Consider the following 21,755-nt stretch of genomic DNA (forward strand, 5'->3'; position numbering starts at 1 on the left):
CAAGCACTATGTCAAGCACTTTTTACAAATATTATTTCATTTGATCCTCACAACAACCATGTAAGGTAGGTGCTATTATTGTCCTCATTTTCCAGGTAGGGAAAATGAGGCAGAGAGATTAAATGACTTGTCCATAGTCATATAGGTGGTGTCTGGGGCTGGATTCGAACTCAGATATTTCTGACTCCAGGTCCAGAACTCTATCCACCGTACAACCAACTACCTCTAGCTAATTATTTGAATTGGTTAGATGGCATGTTGGATAGAGGGTCTAGCCTAGAGTTAGAAAAACTGAGTTCAAATCCAGCCTTGGACATTTAACTATCTATGTGACCCTGGACAAGTGACTCATTTGCCTCAGTGTCCTCATCTTTTTTTTTTTTGTATGAAACATTTTTTTAATTTATTTAACATATTTAGCCCCCAGCATTGATTCTCACAAGAGCCTGAACCACAAATCCTCTCCCCATTTCCACCTTCCCCCTCACTCCAAGATGGCGTACACTCTGGTTGCCCTGTTCCCCAGCCGGCACTCCCCTCCGTCACCCCCTCCCCTCCCCTCCTGCAGGGCAAGATAAATTTCTACACCCCATTGTCTGTGTATCTTATTTTCTAGTTGCATGCAAAAACATTTTTGTTTGTTTTTGAACATCTGTTTTTAAAACTTTGAGTTCCAAATTCTCTCCCCTCTTCCCTTCCCAACCACCCTCCCTAAGAAGTCAAGCAATTCAACATAGGCCACATGTGTATCATTATGTATAACCCTTCCATAATACTCATGTTGTGAAAGACTAACTATATTTTGCTCCTTCCCAACCCATCACCCTTTATTGAATTTTCTCCCTTGACCCTGTCCCCTTTCGAAAGTGTTTGTTTTTGACTACCTCCACTCCCATCAGCCCTCCCCTCCATCATCCCCCCCATTTATTTTTATCTTCTTCCCTCTTCTTTCCTGTGGGGTAAGATTCCCCATTGGGTATGTATGGTATTCCCTCCTTAGGCCAAATCTGATGAGAGCAATGTTCACTCATTCCCCCCTCATCCGCCCTCTCCCCTCCTCCCACAGAACTGCTTCCTCTTGCCTCCTTTATGTGAGATAATCAACCCCGTTCTATCTCTCCTTATCTCCCTCTCTCAGTATGTTCCTCTCTCATCCCTTAATTTGATTTTATTTCTTTTAGATATCTTCCCTTCATCCCCAACTCATCCTGTGTCCGCTCTCTCTCTCTCTCTCTCTCTCCCTCTCCCTCCCCCCCTCTATATATATACATATACACACATAGATATATACATACATACACATTCACCCATATATATACATAAACATATACGTATGCATATTCTTTTCAGCTACCCTAATACTGAGGTCTCATGAATCATACTCGTCATCTTTCCATGTAGTTATGTCCACAAAACAGTTCACCTTTAGTAAGTTCCTTGCAATTTCTTTTTCTTGTTCTTTTTTTTGATTACCTTTTCATGCTTCTCTTGATTCTTGTGTTTGAAAGTCAAATTTTCTATTCAGTTCTGGTCTTTTCACTGGGAAAGCTTGAAAGTCCTCTATTTTATTGAAAATCCATATTTTGCCTTGGAACATGATACTCAGTTTTGCTGGGTAGGTGATTCTAGTTTTTAATCCTAGCTCCATTGACCTCCGGAATATCGTATTCCAAGCCCTTCGATCTCTTAATGTAGAAGCTGCCAGATCTTGGGTTATTCTGATTGGGTTTCCACAATACTCAAATTGTTTCTTTCTGGCTGCTTGCAGTATTTTCTCCTTGATCTGGGAGCTCTCGAATTTGGCGACAATATTCCTGGGAGATTTCTTTTGGGGATCTATTTGAGGAGGCAATCGATGGATTCTTTCAATTTCTATTTTGCCCTGTGGCTCTAGAATATCAGGGCAGGTCTCCTTGATAATTTCCTGAAAGATGGTATCTAGGCTCTTTTTTTGATCATGGCTTTCAGGTAGTCCAATAATTTTTAAATTATCTCTCCTGGATCTATTTTCCAGGTCAGTGGTTTTTCCAAGGAGATATTTCACATTGTCTTCCATTTTTTCATTCCTTTGGTTATGTTTTATAATATCTTGATTTCTCATAAAGTCACTAGCTTCCACTTGCTCCAATCTAATTTTTAAAGTAGTATTTTCTTCAGTGGTCTTTTGGACCTTCTTTTCCATTTGGCTAATTCTGCCTTTCAGGGCATTCTTCTCCTCATTGGCTTTTTGGAGCTCTTTTGCCATTTGAGTTAGTCTGTTTTTTAGGGTGTTGTTTTCTTCAGTGTATTTTTCAGTATTTTTTTGGGTCTCCTTTAGCAAGTCATTGACTTGTTTTTCATGGTTTTCTCGCATCCTTCTCATTTCTCTTCCCAATTTTTCCTCTACTTCTCTAACTTGCTTTTCCAAATCCTTTTTGAGCTCTTCCATGGCCTGGGACCAGTTCATGTTTTTCTTGGAGGTTTCTGTTGTAGGCTCTTTGACTTTATTAATTTCTTCTGTCTGTATGTTTTGGTCTTCTTTGTCAGCAAAGAAAGAATGCAAAGTCTGAGACTGAATCTCGGTGCATTTTCGCTGCCTGGCCATATTCCCAGCCAGCTAACTTGACCTTTGAGTTTTTCAGTGGGGTATGACTGCTTGTAGATTACAGAGTTCTATGTTCCACGTTTGGGGGGGAGGTGCCAGCTCTGCCACACCAGCACTGCTCCTTCCCCAAGAACCCCCAATCCGAACTGGGCTTAGATCTTCGGCAGGCTGTGCACCCCTGCTCTGATCCGCCACTTAATTCCTCCCACCAGGTGGGCCTGGAGCCGGAAGCAGCAACAGCCGTAGATGCCCCACCTCCGCTGCCCCCGGGGCTGGAAGCAGAACCGCGAACTCCTTCCACTCCTGCAGCTTTTCCAACTAACCTTCTCAGCAGTCTTTGGTGTTTGTGGGTCGAGGGGTCTGGTAACTGCCGCAGCTCACATATTCAGGGCGCTAGGGGCCCCATCTGCCCGACTCCAAGTTTGGTTGTTCCACACCGCTCAGGCTGGGCTCTTCTCCTCTCCGTTCCCAGCTCCCAGCTCCCAGCTCCCAGCTCCCAGCTCCATGTGGAATAGACCTCACCCAGAGACCATCCAGGCTGTCCTGGGCTGGAGCCCTGGTTCCTTCTGCTGTTTTGTGGGTTCTGCCGTTCTAGAATTGGGTCAGAGCCATTTTTTATAAGTTTTTGGAGGGACTCGGTACGGAGCTCAGACTATTTCCTGCTTACCAGCCGCCATCTTCAGTGTCCTCATCTTCAAAACAGGGATAATAATAACACCTACCTCCTAAATTGTGAGAATTAAATGAGCTGATAAATGTAAAGCATTTAGCACAGCGCCTGGCACATAGTAAACACTATGTAAATGTCAGTTATTTGTTATTACTATCATTATTATTATTATTATTATTACTGTTAATTAAAGAAAAAAGGAGTATCCTTTGTGAATATCTTATATACTTAAGAGATATGAATAACTGTTTAAAATTGTTCATTCAGGTAGTTAGAAATACTAAACTAAGAGTCAAGACACATGAGTTTTCATCCCTGTTTTTTGATGTGTATGACCTTCAACATGGTGCTTCCTTCCTCTCTTCAGGTCTTATTTCATCTATAAAATGAGGGTGTTAGAGGAAATGATCCCTGAGACCATGTCTATATCTAAGATTGTTCATTCTTTGTTCTGTTTCTTTCAGCCTTGACCTTTTCATAGAAATTCAGAGGGCATCTAGTCTAACTGGTACCCAAATAGGAATTCCCTCTACAAGATCTCCAACAAGTTGTCATCCAGTCCCTAATTGAAAACCTCTAATGATGAGAAAATAGCTACTCCCTTAGGTAGACCATTGCACTTCTGGATAGTGCTGTTAGGTTATTGCTTATATTAAGCCAAAATCTATAACTTTCACCAAATGGGCCTAATTACATCTTCTTCTATAATCTAAAGTCTCTTCTAGCCCTCACATTCTGTGCTCTGTGTAGTTATGGTCCCATCCAATTCTGACATTCAGTATTAAAGAAATTTCATGTATAGACTAGGCCTCAGCTTTGGGCCTAGCAACAGTTTATAATCTTTCATCTGGAGAGAAGGAGTATGTTATGGTCCATATCCATAGCCTCTTATCTCTGCAAAGAATAATAGATTCTTCAAGTAAAAAGTGTATAAAGAACTTGTGATTTCATCTGTGTAGGGAGGTCCAGATAAAGAAACTCCCTACACAAAAATAGATCAGCAGCTGTCAATCTAAGAATGTTGCCTGTGGCAGTGAGAATTTAAATGGCTTGTCTAGGGTCATACAGCCAATGTCAGAGCATGCACTGGAACTTGACAAGACCACTGCTTTTCAGAGAAATGTAATGAGTGATTATTATAATTTAAGTAGTGGGATCATAGATGTAGAGCTGAAAAAGGATCCTTAAAGATAAACTAGTATAACTGTCTCATTTTACAAATGAGTAAACCAAAATTACTATTGTTATTGTTAAGTGACTTGACCAAGGTCTCACAGCTCCTAAGAACAAAGCCAACATTACAACCCATGTCTACAGACTTCCAGTCTAAGGCTCTTTTTCATATGGCAAACTTGTTCTCACTAAACTAGAATTGATGAAAATCCTAAGAAGATTTCAAGTAAAATTTATTTTTGAAAGATTTTTTTCCTAGTCAAATTAGTAAGATCTCAAGGGAAATGTGTGACTACTTTGCTATGAAAAAATATAAATTTCAGTTGTCACAAAGTTTGGAAGAGAGTAATTTGGAACTGATGGTTTAATGGAAGTACTGTTCTTTGCAGCTGAAAGGATGGACAATTACAAGCTTCAGAAGAAAACAGAAGTGAGTGACCAGTCACCAAGTAGAAAGACGTCAAGCCTCGCCTCTGATGTACACAGCACTATCCATCAAAGGTGAGTGTCTGCAGTTTCTCACCATTAGCAGTCCTATTAGTGGTCTTGATGGTTTTCTTAATAAATGCTTACAGCTGGCCCAAATGTGCTAAATGCCATTCATAGCACAGGACTGGTTATGGTCCCTGTCCACCAACAAAAGCAACCAAATATAGCAACATTGGATAGGGCAGGCACAATAGAATCCGTTCCATTTTATGTAAGCAAATTACTGTCATCTTCTAAGTATCTTGTAATTGATTGAATAAAGCCATTTTCTCTTAAGTACCCCCTCCACCTTTCCCATCTTGTTTCACTTTACTCTGTTTCACTCACTCTGTATTCCCATCAAATCTGACTATTGGCTGTTCCTCCAACTACACAGTCCATTGCTCACCTCTGTGCTTCTGCATAGAGTGGCTCCCATACCTAGCTGGCCTCACCTTTCCAATTGCTCATTTTCCTTTAAGGTTCACCTTGGGTTTCACATTTTTGTGAAGATAGGACCAGCAGGGGTGAATGAAACATTTTCACAAGCACTGATATCCTCCTTCATAGGGTTTACTTCAGTGCTTCCTCTCCAAGGCAGCCACTAACCACCCTTTACCAGTCCCCTTCCTGTACCATCTCCTTTATCCTTCTTGCTGGAAAGTAAGAACTAGGACCTAATCCCATCTCTGCCACATACTAGATGTGAGACCTTGGGATAAGCCACTTCCCCTTTCTATCTTTCAATTTTTTGTTCCTTTTTTTCATCTGAAATCAATAGTGTGTAAGGTCCTTCCTAATTCTGGATTTTCATATTTTCTGAATTAAAATTATTTGGAGGCTTACTATTGTGTATCCTGTGTCCTAAAGTTCTTCCCAGCACTACAATTCCATGTTTGGCCTGCTTTGACTTTCTATGTACACCTTAAAATGCTACATAAATTTTAATTATTAGTTGTATAATGCTATTATAAAATATATCTTATCCTCTAAAGTCCTTGCCAGTTTTGAAATTCTTTATCCTATGTGTAGCATTCTAATTCTGATATTCTATGTCCTAAGATCCTATCCAGCTGTGACATCCTACGATTCTGTGGTTGACATAGAATGGAAAGTACAATATCTTAGATAGATGATGGCATGATAAATGTATCCACAGGATCCACATCCAGTAACCATTGCAGGAAGCAGAAATGGGTGGTTGGTGACTCACTATTGAGAAGTATTGAGTAGCTGTTTATGGACCTGATCATAACAATCAAGCAGTCTGCTATCTTCTTGGACCATGTGTCATTGGTGATAGAGAAACTCTGAGGACTTGGAAAATTGATGATTATTACAGTGTAAATAAAACGGACACTGAAGCAAAGTCATATGCTGTGTGATTACAATGACCAGTCTTCTCTGGAAAAAGAGATGAGTAATACATCTCTCTTCTTTCATTAAATAGATAGATGACTGAGGTTGCAGAATGTCAGTCCTAGATACTGTGGCCATAAGTTCTGTCTAACATTTTTTGAGTTTTTATCTTACAGTATGTTTTATTAATGCTTTTTGTCTTTACATACCCATACTTATCCATATCCCTATGTTCCAGATTGAATAAAAACCCAAAATATCCCAAAGACTGCCTCACAATGTATATGATATTTTGTCCTAATATTCCCTGACCTCTCTAGCATGAGGGAAGAGAATAGGTTTCATTATCTATTACTTGGGACTTTCACTAGTTTCGCTATTATTTAGAGTTTCACCTTCATTTTAGTGATTTTTTTAAATTTTACATTGTTGCAATCATTATTTATAATGTGGCCTTGGTTCTGTTTATCTTGCTTGGAATCAGTGCACAGTAATCTTCCACATTTCTCTAAATTCTTTGTTTTTCATTTTTACTGCAAAATTACAATTCAGCCATTTCCCCAAATCAGTAGGTACCCACTTTGTTTCTAGTTTCAACTATCACACAGCATGCTGCTATAAATATTTTGGTACATATTAGACCTTTGATTCTGTCTTTTACTTCTTTAGTGTGAAAGCCTAGTAATGGGAATACTTGGGAAAAGAGTATGAACAGCTCAGACATTTTTTGTGTATATTTCCAAAGAACGGCCTAACCGCTTTGTAATTCGACCAATGCTACATCAGTGTTCCTGTCTTCCCAAATCCTTTTCAAAACTTACTTTTCACTTTCTTTTACCTTTCCCCCTTGGATAGGGGGAGGTGAAGGCTCAGAATTGTTTTAATTTGCATCTCAATCAACAAGCATTTACTGAAAGCCACTGTGTTGAGCACTAAGGCTACTTATCTCTATTATGGGTTTGGAGCATGTTTTCATGTGGCCATTTATAGTCGGAAAATCTTTTGGAAAATACATGCTCATTTCTTCAACCAGTTTCTATTTCACAATAATCCTTGATGTTCTCTATTGGTGCTAGTTCATGGTGATATTTGATGTAAATTTCATTCGCACTCTACTAGATCTCTTCTATCACCACTGACTTTATTTTTGCAAAAACTTTTTAATTCTGTGTAGGTAGTTGGGTGGCACAGTGGATAGAGTACTGAAGAACTGAATTTAAATCTGGCCTCTGACACTTATTAGCCATGCCATCTTGGGCAAGTCTCTTAATCTCTGCCTCAGTTTTCTCATCTGTAAAATGAGATCCTCCTAGGGTTGTTGTGAAGATAAAGTGAGATATTTATAAAGTACTTAACACAGTGCCTGGCACATAGAATGTGCTATATAAATCTTAGTTATCATTGTCAGCATCATCATTATTGGTGGTGGTGGTGGTGGTTTCATTTACGTAGTCAAATTGTCTATTTTATATTTTATCAACTCCTCTGTTTCTTCTTTGGTTAATAATTTTCCCTCAAACCACAGCTATGAAAGGTACTTAATCTCATTCTCTTCTAAGATTTTTATGGAGTGACTTCTAATGACCTTTTGTATAATCAGTTCAGCCATCAATTTTGAGATTATTGTGGTATGTGGTAGAAGATGTTTCTCTAACCCAGTTTCTTTTTTAATAATATTTTTGCAATTACTTTTATTTTTTTTTAATTTTATTGTATTTTAGACTCAAGGACCAGAACACAAGTACAGAATAGAGAAAAGGAACAAAGCATATCATACACCTAAATATTAAGACTTAAATACAAAGTAAGAAAGAAAAAAAGCATGTTGTGTGCATAGTAGAATATAAGAGAGGATTCAAAATATATAATAATAGAATTTCATTTCAAGAACACCTATATCGAAAATAATACATGTTGTGTTGAGAATTGTCCATCTTTGCTTCCTTGTGAGTTTTCTTTTGTTCTCTGTTGTGCACTTTTTTACTTTGTTCTTTTTTCCCTCCCCTCACCCCACCCCTAAAGACTACAATAAAGTTTAGATATCTTTCTCTATAGCTATGAATATATACATACACACACACACACATACACACATATATATATATACACATATATAGACATATACTTTTCCAAACATACTCTACTCCTGATCTTTGTTTTTATATTTGTGCATATCTCTTGTTTCCTATCCCTCCTCCAATTACTTTTTTTAGAGGGGAGGGCAGGACAATTGGCATTAAGTGACTTGTCCAAGGTCACACAGCTAGTAGGTGTGTCAAGTGTCCGATGCCACATTTGACCTCAGATCCTCCTGACTCCAAGGCCGGTGCTCTACTCACTGAGCCACCTAACTGTCCCCTCCAATTACTTTTAAAAACAGTTTTCAACATTCTTTATTTTTAATTTTGAATTCCAAATTTTCTCCCTTCCGCTCTTTCCTCTCCCTCCCAGAGACTGTAAGCAGTTTGATATATGTTATATATGTGCTGTCATGCAAGACATTTCCATATTGGTCATCTTGTGAAAGAAAACACAGACCAAAAGTAAAACATAAAAATGTAAAGTAAAAATAGTATGCCTCAATCTGCATTCAGACCCCATCAGTTCTTTCTCTGGACATAAATAACATTTTTCATCGTGAGTCCTTTGGCATTGTCTTGGATCATTGTATTGCTGAGAATAGCTAAGTCATTCACAATTCACATGCAATATTGCTATTACTGTGTGCACTGGTTCTGCTCACTTTACTTTGCCTCAGTTGGTGTAAGTCTTTCTAGCTTTTTCTGAAATCATCCTCATCATTCTTACAGCATAACGGTATTTCATTACTATCATATACCACTTGCTCAGCCATTCCCAAGTTGGTACACATCTCTGCAATTTCTAATTCTTTGCTATTACAAAAATCTGCTATAAATATTTTTGTAGAAATAGGTTATTTTCCTTTTTTTAAAAAAAAATCCCTTTGGGATCCAAGACTAGTAGTAGTATTGCTGGATCAAAGGGTATGCAAATCTTTATATTCCTTTGGGCATAGTTCCAAATTGCTCTCCAGAATGGTTGAATCAGTTCCCAGTTCCACCTCTAAATCTACTTTCTATCAAATTGATTTCCAGTTTTGATAAAAGTTTTTTTAATAAAAAATGAAGTCTTTGAATAATTTATGTTCTTAGAATTACTGAACATTGAGCTGTTTTCGGTTGCTTCTATTTTTTGCATCTAGGCTTTTCCACTGATCTACTTTTCTATCTTTTAATCAGCATCAGATAGTTTTGATGACTATTGCTTTCATATGAAGGAGTTGAATAGGAGACCCTGCTCATTTGAGTTCATAAATTAACTTGATGAAATTTCAATATGGAAACTGCAGGTAATAGAGAAACAGTGAGGTGGAAGGACTTCCCTTTAAGACTTCGAATGGCCCATTTATACTTTATAAAGTGCACTATTGAGTATAAAAAATTAAGGATATTCATCTGCTGATTGGCAAAGACAATGGATTTGCCCAATTGCCCTTTTCTCCATGAAGTCACTTACTTGGGTGAGGAGAAGAAACTAATAATTTAGGGATTTAAAACCAAAGAACCAACTTCTGCCAAGCTGGAGCTTCAGAATCAGTCAAGAAGCAAACCTTCCTATGAAGAAAGAATCAGGTTCTACAGGGAACTCACTCCTCACCTTTTCCTCAGCACCTCTTAGATAGCAGGAGTAAAAGGGAAGAAGGGAGACTCTTTCCCCTTTTCCTATCGTCATCAGTGGCATCTTGGAGCAGAAGCATATGATAGCATGAAGGACAGCAAAATCCAACATCAGAGTCAAGTTGAGTCAACAAAAGAAGTCAAGAGTCTAGTGCCTGCAACTGAGATCCTATTCAGGATGTGTTGAGTCCCACAGCTGCTGTTCTTAGGGTTCCAATTAGTATTATTTTTTGGTTCTAATTATTTTTAAGAGAGTACAAGGGTACCCCAAGCCAGAATTTTGGCTGAGTCCAAAGCTGGAGGTGATCAAGACTGTATTCGCTCATTGGGCCAGTCCTAGGGTAGAGGTTTCTGTTGTCTCCAAAAGTGTATAGTGGTGCCTGGACCAAAATTTCAGCTGATCGCTAAAGTAGGGACAATAGAATCCATGACTAAGCATCAAAGCCATGTGTCCTGCCTATGAGCCGGTCCATGGACACTAGTGCAGAGACTCCATGCCACCACATGGAGTAGGACAAAGATATCAGTAGACATCAGGGGACCCAGGATGCTGGAGGTATAAGTGCCTTGGCCATATATGTTCTTCTTCACTTGTGGATTCTGGGTTTCCACTCTTCCCATTGTTATGGATTGAATTTTTAAGAAAGTGTAACTCAGGTTTATGGGAGAAGTGTTTTGTCACATAACTGTCATTATGCCTTTTCAACAAAAGGAATAACTGTCATATGCCTTTTCAATAAATATCTTTGTTCTGAGCTAAGTGTGGCCTTTGGCTAGCTGCTGAAGACAAACATCAGTGGGGATGCATGGACTATATGAGTTAGAGAAGTGATAGTCTCACTGTTCTCTGACCTGGTCTGACCACAGTCTGAGTATTATGCCTAGATCCAGGTGCTCCGTTTTAGGAAAGCCAGATAAGCTGAAAAGCATCAGATAGGAAGTCTAGGATGGTGAATGGTCTTCATGCTATGCTATATGGGAATTGGCTGGAAGAACTGAGAAACTTATGCCTGGAAAAGGGAAGATGTAAGAAGACATGTTGGCTACCTTCAACATGAAGCATTCTGCTTGACTCTTACAACCGTGAGCAATGAGTGGAAATTTCAATGAAGCCAACTTAATTGTAAAGTCATCCTTAACAGTTTTGTTGTTGTTCAGTTGTTTTCAGTTGTGTCTGGCACTTCATGACCCTATTAAGGTTCTTCTTGGCAAGATACTGCACTGGTTTGCCAGTTCCTTCTCCAGCTCATTTTACAGATGAGGGAACTGAGGCAAACAGGGTTATGTGACTTGCCCAGAGTTATGCAGTTAATGAGGCCAGATTTGAACTCAGGAAGATGAATTCTCCTGACTCCAGTCACAGCAGTCTGTCCACTGTGCCCTCCAGCTGTCCATCTTAACAGTTAGGGTTATGCAAAAGTGGAATGGCTTACCTTGGGGAAATAGGCATCCTACCTCATCAGAGGTCTTCGAGCTTCAGAAATTCAATGATTATTTGTTGAAAATATTGGAGATGCAAATCTTGGTCTGAGAAGGTTAGACCTGATCACCACCACCAACCACCACTGAGACAGACAAGCTCTCCTAACTGTAACAGAAAGGCACCCTAAGGGAGAAACAGGAAGCAACAAATAGCAAGAGGGTCAAACCACCTCATCCACAAGCTTCCCTCAGATTGCAGTGGAGACAGCCCAACTGAGATCCTGAAGAGTAAAAGCATCCCCCCAGGAGACTTAAGGTGCTTCTAACCCATCCCTTGCTGCCATAGTACAGGGAAGCATCTCTTGCAGGGCAGCTAACTGGAACAATGGATAGAGAACTGGGCTTGGAATCAGAAGACATTTACTAGCTGTGAGACCCTGGACAAGTCACTTAACCTATTTTGCCTCAGTTTTCTCATCTGTAAAATGAGCTGGAGAAGGAAATGGAAAACTGCTCCAGTGTCCTTACCAAGAAAACCCCAAATAGGGTCCCAGAGAGTTGGACATGACTGAAATGACGGAACAACAAAAATCCCCTGTAGGAAAGTGCCCTTCCATCCCTACCACCAATGCCACCAACTATCAACCAAATTCTATTTATGGGCAGGTAAGCTGAAGAACAATCCCCTCTCCCCCAACATAAACACGCATCAGGGCAGCAGCCCTGCTTCTTTCTAGGCTTCTCAGTCATTTCTCAGGGAAGCAACTGTTGTGGAAAGTTAACTATGCCTTCAAATACTTCAGCCCTTGCCTCCTCAGTGGCCATAGCAACTGAAGACCCCTTCACGCCCCCCCCAAATATTTTTACCAACTCATCAAATTATTTAACACCAGAAAGGCAGATGTTTTATTAATGAAAGTGACCTCAAAGAAGAAACATTGCCACATACCTTGCTATTTGTCCCTGAGGGCCACTGGGCCTTTTTCTCTAACTTGCTGTTAAGACCTTTCAAGTGTAGTGTCTTGTCTTGCCCTATTAGAGAGTTAGCTTCTTCAGTGCGGGTATCTCCATATCCCCAGTACTTTGCACATAGTAAGAGCTCGGTGCTTTTTCATTCATTCTTTCACAGCATCTATAATCCCTTCCTACTGAGATTGCTTGGGTTCTGTAGTGCTACTGACCTACTTTTACTAAAATATTCCCCTTTAAGTTGTGTTTTGATTTTTTTCCCCAGCATGCAGAAAGCATTTATGCTCATCTAGACCCACTCTCTTGACTGCTGTCCCTCGTGATCATTGATACAAACTTTGTAGTTTCCTGGCTGTGGTCTAGAATGCATACTATGACAACAGACCAGAGTAAAGGCAAAAACCACAGGCATTCAGAATTCCCTGAGTGCCCAGACTGACTCTTCGTTACCCCATTCAGGGTTTTCTTGGCAGAGATACTGGAGTGGTTTACCATTTGCTTCACCAGCTCATTTTACAGATGAGGAAACTGAGGCAAACAGGGTTAAGTCGTTTGCCCAGGGGCACACAGCTAGTAAGTGTCTGAGGCTGGATTTGAGGTCAGGGAGATGAATCATACTGACTCCAGGCCAAGCAGTCTATCCAGTGCGCCACCTTAACTCTCTGCAGGAGAGAGTGAGGCTAGTGACTTTGCACAGCCCTAAGTCACTTAAATCCAATTCACTTGTAAGTCAAAATATCATCTTTCTGATGTCATTGGTCGTCTTCACGAGCAAAGGACAAGCAACAATCTGTGAGTATTAGTAACTGCCCCACTGGGGACCCAGGTGGCCAGTTCCAGTTGGGCAATGGTCCTTCTTTCCTTCCTTCCTTCCTTTTTTCTCCATTCCTCCTCTCCGTCCCCTCGCTCTGTCCACTTAAGGAATCATACCCTTACCTGTGGATGCTTTGCCCAAGAGAATATACATTTTGATCACTGAAACCTCACAAGATATCTTGGGGTTTATGGGCTAGATTTCTTTTTTTTCCTCTTCCCTACTTATTTATTCTATCATTAAAAAACTGAGGCAATTATCTCTTTTGCCCCATGTAGTTTTATTTATGATTTCTTAAAATAAGCACTGGAATAAAAATTTCTTTAAAAAGCACTGGAAAACCAGGCTTTGACAAAACTCATTGGGATCCAAATGGAGCTACTTTCAGGCCTTATATACCCAACTCACTCTGGCTCTCGCTGATTGGCCAAGAATAGGTTCCAGCCCAAGCTTCACTTGGTCGTTGTTTAGGTTTTAATGCTCAGAGCAAGTGGAAACAGAAATTGTTTCTTCTTTGATCAGAAACTATAAGGGTCTTCTCCTCCCAGGTTGATTTTTTTTTTGGCTACGTAGAAGTGACAATTTTTGCCTCTTTTCCTACCTAGCCTTAATCACTGAATGGACATTGCCTCAGACAAACTAGGCCAAGGTCTCTCACTGCATCCAGAGCCATCTCCAGTCATCCTGATCCATATCTTGCCTCTAGGCCCAGGTGACTCTGGAGGAGAGAATGAGGCTGGTGACTTTGCTCAGCCCTGCCTCACAAGTCCAATTCATGTGCAAGTCAAGACATCATCTTCCTGATGTCACTGGTGCTCTTAGAGAGTGAAGGACACACAACAACAACAAATCTTTGCATATAAAATTAACTTAATAGTTATCAGACTTCTTAGATTGTGAATTTGGAAAGAAGGAAGGAAGGAAGAAAGGAAAGGGAAAGGGAAAAGGGAAGGGAAGGAAAGGAAAGGAAGGGAAAGGAAAAGAAGGAAAGGGAAAGGAAAGGAAAGGAAGAAAGGAAAGGAAGGGAAGGGAAGGGAGAGAAGGGGAGAGAAGGAAAGGTAAAGGAAGGGAAGGGAAGGGAAGGAAAGGAAAGGAAAGGAAAGGAAAGGAAAGGAAAGGAAAGGAAAGGAAAGGAAAGGAAAGGAAAGGAAAGGAAAGGAAAGGAAAGGAAAGGAAAGGAAAGGAAGAGAGAGTGGGTAGAGGATGAAGGAAGGAAGAAAGGGAGGGAGAGGAAAAAGAAAGAAGAGAGAGTGGGAGAAACATATTTTCCCAGATATATTTTCATCTTTAAGAAGACTAGGAGAGGGTCTTGTTTGATGCAAAGGAATGAACATCCAATAGTGTATTCTCAGGCAATGTAGCACCCGATTGAGGAAGATTTGGGAGGGGACCTTCCAGAAACCCTTCCAACTGCATCACATAGATATCAGTTTCTTCTGTGTGTGTGTCTGTATGCATGTAAAACATGTAAAAATATATAACCAGATCCACCTCCTTTATAAAAGAAAATACTTGTCTAAATAAATATTTGATAAAGAGCTGTCATGAAATGTATTTTGTAAACACATTGTGAAAGTATTTGAAATATACCTGTCAACCAACAGAATGATAAAATAAGTTCATAATAATAGTATAGACATTTTGAAAGCATTTTATACTCAGTATTGTATGTCATTCTTGGAACAACCCTGTGAAGTAGGTCATTTATGAAGTGAAAGTATTATTTTTTTTCTCAGAAAGGGAAAGTGATTTGCCCAAGGATAAACAGATAGTAAGCAAAGAGCCAAAATTCAAATTCAAGTCTCTTAAATCCAAGCCTGGGGCTCTTTCAACTGAACCTCAGCTGCCTCTTCAGTTCTGATAGACCACCAGCTAAAACAGCAACCCTGACAATCACCACTGGAACCTCTTCATTTCTGGGTAAAATGTCTGCCTTGTTCCTTAGGATTCCTAGGGCAGTGCCAGAATTTCCTCAACAGTCTCCTAGGTAGTAAGAATGCCTTATTAGCCTATTGCCTAATAAGAGAGGGTGTGAGGACTTGCTCTGCTTGGCCCCAGAGGACAAAATTACCACAATTGGGTGGAAGTTGCATGCCTTCATAAGTAAAATTCCTTTAAACCTATCCAAAATTGGACTGGACTGAATTAGGACACAGTAAGTCTCTTAACGCTGGAGGTCTTTGAGTAGAGACTGAATGGATTTTTTTCTTTGGCATTGTCTAGAGAGAATTCTCATTCAAGTACAGCTTGGACCAGATGACCTTTGGGGTCCCTTCCCATGCTGAGATTCTGTAATTCTTGGTCTCATTCACAGACTGACCCTGGCTTCAGCTGTGCAATTCCACCCTGAGATGTTGGAATCTGGTTTTGCCCTGCCTGCATGATGGGCTCTGGGAATAAGCCTTTTCAACAATATTTATCCTGCCTCTGCAACTTACAAAGATAATGTACACTTAGTCCCTGATTCTCAGAACTCAGCCAGCCTCTGCAGTGTACTTAGTGTAGTGGAGACAAAGCTATCTTCTGATAAATCTTCCCCTAAGAATGGTGTTGATGGCTCTTGTTTCATCTTACAAGGATGTTGTCACAGCAAAAGAAGTTCTTGGTCCAGTTTGATGTGCATCAGCAGATTCGCTTGGCCTCCCTGAAACAGACTGCAGAAGCTATGGATCACCTGGGAGCCCAGCTTGAGACTCAGATGAAGGTAACATTGACTGAAATGCCTCTTGGGAAAACCCGTGGTCAGTTCAATTTAATAAACATTAACTAAGCACTCCTTATGCCTGAGTAAAACAGGCTTTGTGAACAAAAAGAAAAACTTGCATTTGTAAAGTTCTTTTTTTTTCTTCTTTCACAACAACACTGTGAGGTAGGGAGTGTAATATCATCCCCAGGATATAAATGAAGAAATTAAGGATCAGAGAGTCATTTACCCAAGGTCTTGTTATGGTTTAGTTGATTAGTTGTGTCCAACCCTTTGTGACCCCATTTAGGGTTTTCTCAGAAAAGATCCTGGAGTGGCTTGCCATTTCCTTCTACAGCACATTTTACAGATGAGTAAACTGCGACAAACAGGGTTAAGTGACTTGCCCAAGGTCACATAGTCTGAGGCCGGGATTTGAACTGAAGTCATCCTGACTCCAAGCCCAGCACTCTGTCCACTGCACCACCTAGCTTCTTCAAGGTTACACTGATGGTAACATCAGAGCCAGGACTCTTACCCACACCTCTTGTGATTTCACTAAACTAGTACTCTTCTCACTATATCATACTACCTCTATGAATGGAAGTGGGGTGGTGTCTATCTTTTGCAAATTTACCTTCAGGCAGTCAGACTGACATTACACACACACACACACACACACACACACACACACACACACGATTTGGTCAAGGTTGGCGACAACTAGAGTTTCCTCTTTAATAGGGAATGTACATGGAGCTCAAAAATCATTATAATAAATAAGCCTGATGATGAAATCATATCACCATGAAAATCAAAACATGGCTGTAAAGTACCGTGACAGTTCTTAACATCTTTTTCAGGATTTATCCATCCAAATAAATGTCGATCACCTCAAAGTAGTCCCCTTAGGAAGCTGTGAGCTTTTTCCGACAATGCTCCTCAATATTATTCAAACTTTCTGGACTCCTCTTTAGAGTGTCGAATGGACTTCAACACATCAATAGTACATGCTTTTGCATCTCAACAATTAGGGTAAATCTTTGAATTTTGAGGACAGATTTTATTTTTGGAAATAACTAAGAAGCATTTGGAGACAAATCTTGTGAAGGAGGAGGGTTGAGTTGGGTGCAGTCACTTTTGTTCATAATCAGAGTGTGCCTAGAAGGTTGATTTTCTGTAATGTGGTAAAATAACAACCCTGGACTTGGGACTTGAAGACTTCCTTGCTCTGTGTCCTCATTCTGGCCCTCCATAAATGTGCAGTTTTGGCAACCAATTCACCTCTCTGTGACTCTTTTCCTCATCTGTGAGCTGAGAATGATAACATTTAGGAGACCTTTATAATAGGATCATTGGGAATGAAGGGTTTTCTTTCTACACTTTAAAGTAGTCACGCTGAAACGTGAGGTGGAGTGCATACCGCTCTTTACTGACTCTAAATGGTTGGCATGGGAGAGCAGATAGGATTGGGATCCGCCGAGATGAAGGACCTCCATCTAATGTCCTCATCGCTTGTTTTCTTCTCTTGCCTCTTCAGGAAGCTGAGCAGATCTTCATCACTGAATTGGCAGCATTGTCTCGAGTGCCACTCACTGAGAACAAATCAGCAGCAAACAAGAGAGGGCAGCCTGGTAAGTGAAATGAGAATGAGAAGGCAGAAGACCAGGCTGTGAATCCCAGCTCTGCCAATCACTAGTTTTGTGGTGCTAAGCAAGTCACTTTAGCTCTCTCTGGACCTCAGTTTACTCATCTGTTAAACAGAGACGAGTATACTCTCTTCCCCAATTACCTTACAGGACTGTTACATGGACTGAAAGCAATAATTATTATAAAGCTTGTTACAAATATAAATATTGACTATAATTATCATCATCATCATCATCATCATTATCATTACTATCCATTAAAGTCCTTCTTTGGTGTTTCATCTTTGTGGAAGGGTGTCTTGGCGTTATGGAAGGCTATCTCAGTGGACAGGTAGGGCAGCTAGATGGTACAGTGGATAGAGCACTTGGCTCTTAGACTCTTAGATCAAAAGACAGAATGTCAGAGCTGCAAGAGACCTCAGGGCATAGAATATTCAAGTTGGAAGGGCTCTTCAGTCAAAGGATCATAGAGTGTTATATAAAGCCAGAAGATACTTTAGAACATGGAACATAAAATTTCAGAGCTTTAAGACCTTTGAAGCTATGGAATGTTAGAGCTAGAAGGGTCCTTAGAGACCTCATAGTCTAACCTCATCATTGTATTGAAGAAAATAAGGAACAGAGAAGGGAAATGGCTTGCCCAGAGTCATACCACTAGTGCAGCTAGGTGGCACAGTGAATAGAACACTGGCCCTGGAGTCAGGAGAACCTGAGTTCCAATCTGGCCCAGACATTTACTAGCTGTGTGATCCTGGGTACATCACTTAACCCTGGTTGGCTCACCCTCCAAAAATATTTGAAACTGAAATAGTTTATCTTCTGCAGAGAAATGTCTGAGGAACAAAAAGAAGAAGCCTCTGCCTCGAGAAGATGATGATCCTGGTCTGAATGAAGATGATCCTGCCTCCAGGGTCCAGACTTCAGGATCTTTCAGGTATAATTGTGGCCTGCAAGTTCTATTCATAGCCCTCGAGGTCTATATTACTTCTACCATACAGTCCTAGTGGGACCACTACAGTGGTGTGCTGATGAGTATTTAACAACTAGCTTGCTGAAAAAAAGAAAATGGATGCACAAGTCACTTTTAAGTTTTATCTGCATTATATCAACACTTTTTCCATTACTTTATTAAGTCTAGATAATCAACAAGATAAATCAAGCTATGATCTGTAGCTTATATTGCTTTTTGTTCATTCCTCATCTTTCTTTATGTCTCTGTAGCTTTTGATGCTGTCGATTACCCTTTCCTGGATAATTTCTCCTTTCTAGGTTTTCAGGACATTGCTTTCTCCTGTTTCTCCTCCTACCTGTCTGGCCATTCCTTTGCAGAAGCTTTTCCTGGACTTTCATCTGTGCCATGCCCTGGGTGTCCCTCAGAATTCTGTGCTCTGATCTCTTCTCATTCTAGGTCATCTCACATGGCAATCTCATCTGCTCCCATAAATTTGATTTACATGTCTATACAAGTGATTCTGGATTTATATATCTAGTATATAGATAATCTCATAGAGTTGAAAATGACTGGTGAGACAATTATATGACAAAAATAAAATAAAATAATTTTCATTGTCCAACACAGTGGTTCCCATTTAATCTTTCATAAAACTGTTGGGAGTTCAAGATGATGGCCCATGGGGGTTGTACTAAAATTATTTAACGACAATTTAAGCAATAAATAATTACACATATGAATATGAATAATTACAATATGAATAGCATATTAAATTGCTGTAGGAACTTACAATACTTTTTTGTTGTGGTAGTTGAAAGTGACTCACAGAACAAAAAATGTTGGGAACCACAGTCCTAGAGAATGAACCCCAAATAGGATATAAGGACCTAAAGTAGTACACTTTGTCTCTAGTTCATTTTGTATTTTTCATTAAATAACACAGTAAAGAGAAATTGAAGGAAAAAACATTGGCAGTGAGGAAATAAAACTATCACTTTTTGGAGATGATATGACGATATACTTAGAGAACCCTAGAGAATCAATTAAAAAACTAGTGAAACAATTAACAACTTTAGCAGAGTTGCAGAATATAAAATTAACCCACATAAATCATCAGCATTTCTGTAGATTACCAACAAAATCCAGCAGGAAGAGATAGAAAAATTTTATTTAAAATAACCAAAGACAGTACAAAATGCTTGGAAATCTATATGCTGAGACACACATAGGATTTATATACATTCAACTATAAATTTTTTACACAGATAAAGACAGGTTTAAATAATTGAAAGAATATTAATTGATTATGGGTATGCTGAGGCAATTCAGTAAAAATGACACTACTTAATTTACTTGTTCAATGCCATGCCAATAAAACTGCCAAAAAATGTTTTGTTGAGCTGAAAACAATAGTAACAAAATTCATCTGAAGAAACAAAAGATCAAGAATACCAAAGAAATCCATGGGAACAGCTTTTTGTGGTAGCAAAGAATTAGTAAATTAGGATATTCCTACAAAATGGGGAATGGATGACCATGTTATGGTATATAAATCTGATGGAATACTATTGTGTTGTAATGAATGATGAAAGAATAGTTTCAGAAAAACCTAGGAAGACCTGTATGAACTGATGCAAAGTGAAATGAGCAGAAGCAAGGGAACAATTTACACAGCAATACCAATATGGTAAAGATAATCAACTATAAAAGATTTAGCATTTGATCAGTGCAGTGATCCACCCCAACTCCAAAAGATTCATGATGAAACATGCTTATCCACTTCCATATAGAGAACTGATGAACTCAGAGTGTAGACTGAAGCATATTTTTTTCTTTCTCTTTTCTTTTGGAACATGACTAATGTGGAAATAGGTTTTGCATGACTTTTATATGTTTAATGGGTATTCTAATTCTTGCCTTCTCAATGGATGGGAGAGGGGTGGAAGGGATAGAAAATTTGGAACTTAAATAAAAATTAAAATTGAATTAAAAATTAAGTACCGCAATACAGAGTAGTATTAGCATGAGTCTCTGATGCCCTTGAAGAAGGAGACTACTTCCTCTATACTTGGCTTTGATCAGGTCTTTGCTAAATACTTGAATTGTAAAGTAAATATAAGACACTGCACAGGAATATGCCAGAGGATAAAATATATAGAAAAAGAAATCCAATAAAATATTATTGTTCATGAGCTTGGATTGGTTGACAAAGGGAAAGAAAGAGAAAAAAAGGAGGTGATGATATTTACTTTATATTCATGATGAACTATTAAAAGGCATCATGACCAGTTGTTTTCCAGAGCTGAGTTAGGTGTATGGCAGAAAGTCTTGTTTAGCCACTATAGCAGGAAGGTTGTGAAATCACCATCTCTTGGGAGCTTTTAAAATAGAATTATTCAACCATCTGTTTTTGATCATTAAATTAAAACCTGCCTGTGACCAGATGACAGCTTCAAGGTCCTTTCTAGCTCTCTGAGTCTAAATAAATTATAAAATCTTAGAAATAGAAAAAAGAAACTTGGAGGTCATTGAGTCTAAACTCCAAGCCAGCATTGGAATCCCCAGTCCACCATCTCTGATAGCTTTTTCTTGAACACATTCAGTGACAAGAGGTGCATTAGCCAACAGGCTAGCACATTCCACTATGGACAGCTTTGACTGTTAGGCAATTCTTTATCATGAGAAAAAATCCACCTCTCTACAAGCTCCACCCATTGCTCCCAGTTCTGCCATCTGAAGTCAGATAGAACAAATCTAAACCCTCTTCCACAGAAAAGTCCTTTAGATACTTGAAGTCTGCTTCTCTCCGGACTCAACATCCACAAATGAACATTCGAATTCATGCACGTGGGTGACTTTTGGGAAAATCCTAGTGCTATCTCTTTGGAAGAACTGCTAATGAAGTGATTAATAGATAAACTCCAGTAGCCTTTTATAAACTTTGTAAAAACAATAATAATAGCTCACATTTCAATAGCTCTTTATGGTTTAAAAAGCTCTTAACTCACCATACTTATGTAAGGTAATGCAATGCATCATTACCCCCATTTAATGAATGAGGTAACCTGCAACAGTAAGTGACTAGCTCGAGGTCAGATAGAGATTAAGTAAAAACTAGAATTCAATTCCGGGTCTCCAGATTCCCACTTTTTGGGTTCTTCCAGTCCTGTATGCAATTGGCCAACTGCACCCACCTTATATGTAGAGTTTGTCCACTACTAGAACCTTATCTGAAATACATGATTGCATGTGTGATAAGAATTGTAGAATATTTTGCTCAATTTGGTAGAGTCAAGTAATGGGCCTTCATTATA

At 39.4% G+C, this 21,755-nt stretch overlaps 1 protein-coding gene across 1 annotated transcript in view; it reads left to right on the plus strand.

Moving 5' to 3' along the window:
- The window catches only part of EVC (EvC ciliary complex subunit 1), a 142,536-nt gene that overhangs the window by 118,530 nt on the left and 2,251 nt on the right, over window positions 1-21,755 (plus strand). Inside the window, exons 17-20 of the mRNA XM_036762296.1 lie at window positions 4,817-4,928; window positions 15,735-15,861; window positions 17,381-17,474; window positions 18,315-18,423. Of these exons, the coding sequence (XP_036618191.1) occupies window positions 4,817-4,928; window positions 15,735-15,861; window positions 17,381-17,474; window positions 18,315-18,423 (442 nt within the window). The remainder of the gene's footprint in view (window positions 1-4,816; window positions 4,929-15,734; window positions 15,862-17,380; window positions 17,475-18,314; window positions 18,424-21,755) is intronic.

The sequence above is a fragment of the Trichosurus vulpecula genome, chromosome 6, assembly GCF_011100635.1.
Source record: "Trichosurus vulpecula isolate mTriVul1 chromosome 6, mTriVul1.pri, whole genome shotgun sequence".
Taxonomy (NCBI): domain Eukaryota; kingdom Metazoa; phylum Chordata; class Mammalia; order Diprotodontia; family Phalangeridae; genus Trichosurus; species Trichosurus vulpecula.